The sequence below is a fragment of the Mauremys mutica genome, chromosome 1 (assembly GCF_020497125.1).
Source record: "Mauremys mutica isolate MM-2020 ecotype Southern chromosome 1, ASM2049712v1, whole genome shotgun sequence".
Lineage (NCBI taxonomy): Eukaryota > Metazoa > Chordata > Testudines > Geoemydidae > Mauremys > Mauremys mutica.
The window spans coordinates 363,781,724-363,791,881 of NC_059072.1; the positions used below are offsets into that span (position 1 = coordinate 363,781,724).

At 45.5% G+C, this 10,158-nt stretch overlaps 1 protein-coding gene across 1 annotated transcript; it reads right to left on the reverse strand.

Moving 5' to 3' along the window:
- Positions 1-2,210: 2,210 nt before the first annotated feature.
- LOC123377084 (putative olfactory receptor 52P1) lies at positions 2,211-3,149 on the reverse strand. The gene has a single exon (XM_045029509.1). It carries the CDS (start codon positions 3,147-3,149, stop codon positions 2,211-2,213), a length of 939 nt encoding a protein of 312 aa, XP_044885444.1.
- Positions 3,150-10,158: the final 7,009 nt, after the last annotated feature.

The following is a 10,158-nucleotide window of genomic DNA, read 5'->3' on the forward strand; positions in this document are numbered from 1 at the left end:
GTGTGCTAGAGGTGGTAAGTAAAAAGATACTCACCTTTATCCCTGGTTGTGAGAAACTCTCTGAGGATTCCAGATCACACCCTGTTCGCTGCGCCAAAACTGTTAGTCAAAAAGATTATTTTCCCCAAAAATCAGGCAAGCTCAGAATACTGAAGGGGGTTTATTTACGGTACCAGGAAGACTGAGAAGCAGCTTTGAAAATATGCTGCCATAGTGGCCAGTTATATACATTTTTTTATTAATTAATTTGCATTTATTTGTACATATGGAGACAGACATTGTTACAAGTCAAGAGAGAACCCTGAACAAAGATAAAAGTAAGAACAGTGCGTACATATAGAGGTCATTCTAATTGCATTAAACATTTATGACCACCTGGCGGGGGGAAGAAGGCGGGCGGGGCGGGGCGGGGCGGGGGGGGTAAAGATAAGTGCTTACAAATATCCAGTGGGCTGTGAAGGGAAGACTTGTTCTGTTCTAAGAACTGAGTTACTGGGCGGGCATTAGATTATATAAGCTTATTAATTGTTTACAGTTGTTAGTGTCCTTGCTTTTTAGCAGTTTTTCTTTTGTCTTCTGGATGAATTTAAACTCCTTCCTGACAGTCACAAAGCTCTGCTGAATAATTTCTAGGAGCTGCTATTTTACATCAGTGGGCATCTCCACAATATGGTGATTGATTGTGTCTCATAGACTTTCAGGTCAGAAGGGACCATTATGGTCATCTAGTCTGACCTCCTGCACAATGCAGGCCACAGAATCTCACCCACCCACTCCTGTGTCATTGGAAAGTGGGATCACATCTAGCTGTGATGCTGCTTTCTCTCCTAACATCATTGCACACATATCATTTAAAACTGGAAGCAGTAGTTTCTCACCTGTGTTGTGTGGCTTACCAGCTTTGGCAATGTGCAAAGCCACATTGTAAGAAGCCTAAGTACCCTCCATGTTAACAGTTCTGTACACTTCAACAGCATGTTTGGTCCTGTTAACTCAATGAGCTTCCTCTGAAACAACTTAACAGGTTTATTCCTCAGTGGGTTTCCCATCCCATTTGTCCATATATACTCCCCTTAACTTCATATACTTCCAACTGATGTTGCACATCACATCTGCTCCCCTATGAGGTTGATTCTGACTATCCCATCCTCTACCTACTTGGAGTGGGCTGGACTGTCCCAGCTGCAGCCTCTCCCTCTTCTGCCGCCTCCTGGTCCATAAGCACCCTCATTCCAATACAGTAGCTGGTTGCTCACCCGCTGTGGAGAAAGGGTGTCAGGAAAAATGACTCTCAAGATGGCTTTATAGTGACCCCTACTTGATAATCACTGTTCCTAACTTTCAATAAACCTCTAGTATCAGAGGCATCTAGACCCAAGATTTTCATCTATCTTCTTTCATTATCACTTATTTACTAATCTGTCCACTCCTCCTATTCTGATTAGCAGAAACTGACATCTAGATTTTGACCTGTAATTTAAAAAACTACTTTCCAATTAAGCCCTAACTATGTGGTGTTTATTTTAGTAATTCATAATGACTGAGTGCACATAATATGGTTGCAACACACACCTCAAATCCAGGGTAAAACATTTCAGTTCTCAAAAATACACAGTTCCACAACTCTCAGGAATAAGCTCTAGTAGGATGGCCTCAATTCCTGCAGCAGCTTTCCTGTATTAGCACTTTCCAATGGAAACATTTGATTTGTCCTCCAGGCTTCCTAAGGTATTGGGCATGGAATACACAGGTAAATTATAGACACTGGATCATTGCACATGTGATAAAGAATTTCAACACTGTAGTTTATATCTCTTCTTGACTATAAGAAAGTGCAGATTTAGTTAGTCAAACTGATCAAGAACCATGTTCATAGAGAGTGTATTGGAAGGACACCTTACATCAGAAAGGTGCAGTATATTTTCATAGTAGGGAATTCACGGAAAGGCCAAGAGACAGGGAATATGGAAGGTTGGATCTGAAGGGTGACACTGAAAGAGATCAAGTGATGGTGAGGGAGAAGGAACTCAGCAATACAGATAGCAGTGCTTGGTGATGGAATGGTAAGACATTAGGTGAGAGGAATTCCTCAGACTATGAAATTCCACAATGTTGAGCTCAGCCAATTTAGGAGAGAGCACCCTGGATTAACAAGGAGATATCTCTTCCCAATCTTTTTATACAGGTTTAAAGTCAGTGGCCCCCAGCGATCATCTCCTGCAAATGTATTTGACCATTTTGTCATGAAGCTCTTTAGTTTTGACCCCATAAATGATTGGGTTGAGCATGGGGGGGACAAGGAAATGGAGGTTTGCCAAGATGATGTGAATGTGGGGAGCAATGCCCTGACCGAAGCGGTGTGTTACAGTGGAGAAGAGGAAGAAAGTACAAGACATCAGCATAACACAGATGTGGGCTGTGCAGGTGTTGAGGGCTTTCTTATAGGCTTTCTTGGTGGAGATTCTGAGGACGGCCCTAGTGATCAGACCATAGGAGAAGAAAACGAGCAACAGGTCTAACCCTAAGATGACAAACGTGACCATCAAGCCATACGTCCTGTTGACTGTGATATCCCCACAGGACATCTTTGCCACAGCCATGTGCTCACAGTACGTATGGGGTATAACGTTGTTGGCACAGAATGGCAGCCTGCTCAGGAGCAGGGGCAGGGGCAGAACAACAAGAACAGATCTTATCAAACCCAAAAGCCCTAGCTGAGCTATTCGTGCATTGGTGAGGATGGTGTCATATCTCAGAGGTTTACATATGGCAACGTAGCGATCAAAGGCCATTGCCACGAGAATGGCTGACTGCATACCAGAAACCCCATGAAGGAAGAACATCTGGGTGAGGCAGCCACCCACAGTAATGCCATTCAAATTGAACCAAAATATGCACAGGGTTTTCGGCACAACCGAGGTAGACGTGGTAATGTCTGTGAGTGCCAACATGCAGAGCAGCAGGTACATTGGCTTCTGCAGGGTCTCTTCTTTCCAAACAACAAACAGAACCGTGAAATTTCCCAACAAGCCAGTAATGTACAACATAGAGAAAGGGATGGAAATCCACATGTGAGCAGCTTCCAGGCCAGAAATGCCCGCAAGGATGAATATTGAAGGGTCAGAGGGAGTGAGGTTGAAAACTGCCATGAGGTGGTTGATGCATCGATCAGGCTAAGAAATGCTCAAGGTTCCTGTGAAGGGAGAGAAACACAGTGAGGGTCTTTAAACACTTTATAACAAATAGCTATTACCAACCTAAGAAGTGGGGTGAGCAGTGATTTGGCAACATTTACAAATGGCACCAGATTATTTAGGTCATAGTCAAGTCCAAAGAACTCAGAAGGAGCTAACCCAAGTCAGGTAAATGGATGTCATGATGGCAGATGAATTTCCATTTATCATAGAATCATAGAATATCAGGATTGGAAGGGACCGCAGGAGGTCATATAGTCCAATCCCCTGCTCAAAGTAGGACCAATCCCCAACTAAATCATTCCAGCCAGGGCTTTGCTAAGCCTGACCTTAAAAACCTCTGAGGAAGGAGATTCACCACATCCCTAAGGAACCCATTCCAGTGCTTCACCACCCTCCTAGTGAATAAGTATTTCCTAATATCCAACTTAAACCTCTCTCACTGCAATTTAAGACCATTATTCCTTATTCTGTAATCTCGTGCCATGGAGAACAGTCTAGATCCATCATCTTTGGAACCCCCTTTCAGGTAGTTGAAAGCAGCTATCCAATCCCCCCTCATTCTTCTCTTCTGCAGACTATCCTCATAAGTCATGTGCTCCAGCCCCATTGGATTCCTTCCAATTTTTCTACATCCTTCTTGTAGTGTGGAGCCCAAAACTGGACAAAGTACTCCAGATGAGACCTCGCCAATGTCAAATAGAGGGGAACGATCACCTCCCTCGATCTGATGACAATGCTCCTACTTATACAGCTCAAAATGTCATTAGCCTTCTCAGCAAAAGGGGCACACTGCTGACTCATATCCAGCTTCTCGTCCACCATAACCCCTAGGTAAGAGGTCCCCAATGGGGTGCTCGTGGGCACCATAACACCCGCGGGGGCATCTAAATGCACCTGCATCCTGGCCAGCGGTTGATTATTCGCCAAAATGCGCCAAATTTTGGCGGCATTTCGGCGGCGACCCCTCTCGATGATGCTGCTTTCCGCCGACAAGTGACGACATCAAGAGGCGTCACTGCCGAAATGCCGCAGAAATTCAGTGACAGTTGGGCAGATGCTCGACTGCCGCCATGGTCCTTCATCTGGCACCCGCCAGACGAAAAGGCTAGGGACCACTGCTCTAGGTCCTTTTCTGTAGAACTGTTGCCTAGCCATTAGGTCCCTAGTCTGTAGCAGTGCATGGGATTCTTCCAACCTATGTATAGGACACTGCACTTGTCCTTGTTGAACCTCATCAGATTTCTTTTGGCCCAATTCTTCAATTTTTTTAGGTCCCTCTGTATCCTATCCCTACCCTAGAGGATGGATGTAGACTGTTCTCAGTGGTAGGAGATGACAGAATAAGGAATAATGGTCTCAAGTAGCAGTGGGGGAGGTTTATGTTGGCTATTAGGAAAACAACTTTTTTACTAGGAGGGTGGTGAAGCACTGCAATGGGTTACCTAGGGAGGTGGTGGAATCTCCTTCCTTAGAGGTTATTAAGGTCTGTCTTGACAATGCCCTGGCTGGAAAGATTTAGTTGGGGATTAGTCCCGCTTTGAGCGGGGGTTGGACGAGATAACCTCTTGAGGTCCCTTAGAACCTTGATATTCTATGATTGTATGATTCTATAATATATATGAATAGTGAGGCTATCTAGTTTCAATAACTACAGCTAAATACATATTTTGGAAAGCCTAGTCCCGATAGGGGACAACCCAATCTCTAGCATCAGGTGACACCCTCAGGATGGCCAAATCACCACCCACTACATCATCCGGCAGTTAGGTTTCCTATATCTTCTTCTACAGCCCCTGGGGCCAGCACAGTTAGAGAAAGTAGACACTGGACTGCATTGGAACATAGGTCTGATTCATGATGCAATTCCTTTGTTGGAAAGGAGACAAGTTTCACCCATGGAAAAAGACATTTGCATGCTGGGCCATGATATAGCACTCAACAGAAACAGCATGAAACTACAAGGATTTGGGTTTTTAGGTATACAGGCCTACACATCCAGGAGATCATAGAAAATGACATGTACAGGTTACTGATTCAGAGCAATCTGGATTTGTTGGTAAACTAAGTCAAAGCAAACAATATGTTTTCTAATATAGCTATGTAGATATCTACATCACGGGACAAAGAATGTAGATGATGCTTACATGATGTTGAACTCTCGCGTGAAGTGCAATGACTCTGAACATGACTTGGGGGTATGAAGACATATTTATGTAAACATTACCTCCCAGCATGAGCCTGTGGCCAAAAGAGCCAATGTGATCCTTGGGTGATAACCAGGGGAATCTCCAGGAGATGTAAAGTTATTTTAACTCTGTATTTGGCACTGGTGCAACTGCTGCTGGAATCCTGTTTCCAGTTCTGATATCCATGATTAAAGATGGATGTTAATACATTGAAGAGTGTTCAGAGAAGAGTCACAAGAATTAATAAAGGATTAGAAAACCTCCTTATACTGACAAACTCAAAGAGCTCAATCTATTTAGTTTAACAAAGATGGTTAAGGGATGACTTGATAACAGTGTGTAAGTACCTACATGGGGGAAAATATTTAATAATAGACTTTACAGCCTCCATACAGAGGAGTAATGCGATGCAATGGCTGGAGGTTGAAGTTAAAGTAATTCTGTCTGGGAATAAGGCACACATTTTTTAAATGGTGAGAATAACCATTAGAACAATTTACCAAGTGTATTGGTGGATTCCCCATCCCTGAAAATTTTGAAACCAAGGTTGGCTGTTTCTCTGAAATATCTGCTCTAGGACTAATGTTGGGGAAATTCTACAGCATCTGTTTTACAGGAAGTCAGAACAGATGATCACAATGGTCCCTTCTGTCCTTGGAATCGATGAACGTGTCAGCTGGAGGCAATTTGTCTGCAAGTCCCATGCCTGAGCTTACTAAAGGCATTTTTTTCTATTCATGAGATTTTGGAATTTAGTTCAATGGGGAGAAATTCTCATGTGACTGCAGTGCCAAGGAAAACTTACACTGGGTGTTTTCAAGCAGGAGGCTGAGATATCCCATGGCACTGCATAGATTAACTTTTTAGGTGAGAAAAATAAAGGCTTGATCCCATGAAATCTCCACACTGAGGAATGAATGCACAATGTTGCCATTAATGGCTAGCAGAGCTGGCTAGCAAATGGTCCCAGAGCATCCTGTGTGTAATGTCTGGGTCACAATGGCCCACTGTTTCAGGCAGCTGCATGTGGCAGCTGTACTTATCTAGATCCTCTTGTCCCAGCAGTGCCTGCCCTCATTATATAAGGTGCATGCCTTTCCGCTTTTGAGCTGTGCCTGTGTAGCAGGCCTTGAAGCACCCTGCAGTTTGTATGGGTGTAACGAGTGAAGTCACACAGGCACCTTGGCATTGGCCACTCCTGTGTGAGATTTCTCACCAGTGAGACACAGTCACTGCTTACCTCCCAGCCAAGGGAGCAGGTGTGATGGGAGGCACCTCTTCTCCTGCAGAGGAAGAGCTGTGGGGAGTGTGGGACAGCTCGGATGTTGTGGGACCCAGGGATGACTGGGGAGCATGGAGAAGACACTAGTGCCCAGCGTGCTGTTGGAACTGTGACATCCTGGGATGAGGAAGGAGAGTACAGACGGGGGGGTCAGAGTTTAAAGGGAGATTGAACAGCAGAGGAGCAAAGTGTGTTGGGTTCCCCAAGGGGGGTGACACCTGGAACTACGTTACCACTGAGCCCTCTGACTCACCAGCCTGGGATCCCTCTCTCAATCTGCTGCTGGGACAAACTGCAAACTGCTCTAGTCCTACTCCTCCACCAGCATTCATACAGGGAGCTGCCATTCAAGCCTCAGTTACATGCAGGCTCTCTGACCAGCCACTGCATGAACCAATAATGGAGAGGCTACAGTCAACATAATCATCAGCTCCCTAGCCTAGAACCCCAGAGCTGGACCATCCTGCCCTGCTCCTAACCCCGACCAGTATGAATTTACTTCTCAGTTTGTTCCTCCCTCAGTGTGGGGAGGACAATGCACATTTGTGGTAACCAAGCTGAGATTTGTCTCCTAGACACTTCACTTAAAGACGTATTGGGTTTAGACTGAAACATAAAACAAGTTGTATTAACTACAGGAGATAAATTTTAACTGATTATAAGGGACAGCAAACAGATCAAAGTAGATTACCTAGCAAATAATCAAACATGCCAACTAAGTCTAACACACTAGTTAGATTGACTATGAGTTAGCAGTTTCTCACCATGACTGAAGATACAAGCAGTCTGGAAGAAGCTGAAGGCAAAATGTACATTTGCTTTGTGGCTTGGGTTTCTCAGATTTCCATACACTGTTTTTTTTCAAGGTATTTCCAGAAGTCCTCTTATGTGAGGAGTAAATACCCACCCATGATGTATCTCTCTGCCTTATCTAGCTTTAGCATATTGCAGGAGCCCTTTATTTCTAAACTTGGTTCCCAGACTAGTTTGAAGGAAAAGTACAGGTGTCTCAAAATGGAGTTCAGAGTTATGTGGCCTGGTCACATGCCTCTCATGAGAAAAATAAGCCACCCTGCCTTTCAAAAGGAGCCCAAAACACCTAAAACAAGCCAACCTCATTTTGCTTGGCATGGCTTTGTGTCCACAGTGCCACTGATTGACTGCCAACACAGCCTTAATATTAACAGACTCCCAAAAAACCCACTCCCAGGGGTGTACCGCACCACCAGACATGCCCGGAGTCACTGGCCAACAACAGTGGCACAGTGCCAGTCCACTCCCCCACCAGGCTTGTGGAGACCCCCCCCCCAGGTTTTCTATCCCCTGCCCACTTCCCCACACCCCCCCACAGCCTGCATCCCCCTTGCCCCTCACATCCACCCTGACAGAGATCCCCCTGCTGGTGCAGGTGCAACAACATCACCAGAGATGAAAAACCAGAAAGACCACTAACCACAGCTGAACTTTTAATAGTAATATTTTTTTTTTAAAAAGCACAAGCATTGCAGAACCAGCAGTGAGCCAAGGGCAGGGAAATCGCAGGCTGCTGCTGTGCAGCTGATGGGCCTTCTGCTATCAGTACCCACCCTTGTACCAAACCAACCAACCCCACTGTACCTCGTAGTACAGGCAGAAGGCAGCCTGTGGAGTGAGAGTAGGGACTGAAGGGAACGAACGCAAGAAGTAAGGCAGCAAGCAAGCACATGCATCAATTTCATGGTCATGACAATGACTCTTAGAGGAGTAAGGAACCCAGTTAATTACAGAACCCCAAGATCACTGAACTCCCTTATGGCAGGTCCCGCTCCCAGGGTCCTGTTTCCCACACTGGCCTGTAGTGCCTTGTAAATTGGGTTGACCTGGAGTATGGGTCTCTCCCTCTTTGGCTCTGGGGACTGTCAGTCTCCATATTCTTTCTTTTTGTTTTGGAACGATTCTGGAACTGGGAGCCAATAATGCTCTCTGGAGCAGAAAAATAAATAAATAAAATAAAATTAAAAAAATAAATAAACAGCAGACACCCCCAGAAGCCCAAAAGCAAGAAGGAAGCCATTTAAAAATTAGACTTGGTCTAAAAACAAGTGGAAATACTATCCAGTAGTTACAGGCTATTCTCAGGAAGACTCACAAGGTGTGAGATAAGTTTCTCTTAAGGTCCATTATATTCCTTAATGGCTCAGTGACCTGAATAGGCCCATCCCAAACAGTTATCCAGACTGAAAGCATCTTGCCTAGTGGGTGTTACCCAGGTGTAACTACATTTGAACTACAGATATGTTGTCAATATTCATAACTTCAGATACAAAAGTGATACACGCCTACACATGAAATTATCTTAGAAAATCATAACTTTTCCAGTGACATCTTACATGACTCGCCTTGCATGAAATGCATCATAATTTGCTAATCTTATTATAATAATATCACTAGGAAGAATATGGGGTGCAGTGTCACAAACAGATCAATGGTTCTTTCCATCGATGAAAAGATTGAAGTTACATAATAGTAACAAACACGGTTAGAAATATAACTGGGTCAAGTTGGGACACCCAGGCTGTGGTCTGTGCCTTGCCAGGGCAAACCCCCTTGACACCCATCGAAAAGCACTCAGGGCCAGAAAAGCTCCCAGCACTGGCCTTGGACCAACAAGCACAAAGAAAAAAATAATTTTGCAGTGCTTCCCACCTGTCCGTGTACATGCTGCTCTATGCCCCCACAGCACCCGGTGCTACTCACTCGTCCCTGTACACCCTCTGCCTGACCCATAACCCCCAGCGCTGTGGGCCTCTCCATGTATATCTCCCTCCCTGCCAGCACAACCCCCAGTGCTCCCTGCCTCTCCGTGTACACTCATTGCCTGCCCCCGCAAACCCCAGCACTGCCTGCGCAAGTACAGCATGTGCACTGCCCCACAACCCCCAGTGCAGGCCACTTATCCATGTAGATCCCGCAATCCCATAACTTCCAGGCCCTGCCACACCCAGGACTAAAACCAGGTGCCAGACCCCACAGCGACAGCTCACAGAAATATCTCCTCAGACTAGGTTAAATCAGTGTCTGCCTGCACCAGGGAAAAGGGGAAGATCAGCCTGAACTGCCTTTCTGGGGGCGAAGGGAACTGCAGCAGCAGCTCAGCCGGTGCAGGGAAGGAGAGAGGGACAGACCCGGCAGGAGGGAGAGAGGATGTGGAGACTAAAAGGACCCAGCATGAGTAACTCTTCCTCAAAATGACACAGAGCTTTAACATATGACAGCCTGCTAGAAACCCAGACACACGTTCCTGAGGCTGCTGATGGGAGATAGTGTGAGAGACAATCTGCTTCAATGCAGTCCACGTTATGTTACAGTCTGAAACACACCTCCCCAGGAGGCCTTGTTACGCCGGTTTGGTCTGCGCATTAGGCAGGATGTGCATTCTCTATTTCACCTGATTTCAGGACTCCACGCCACTGTGATCTGGACACTGCATGTCCCCCCCCACTCTCCCGCATTG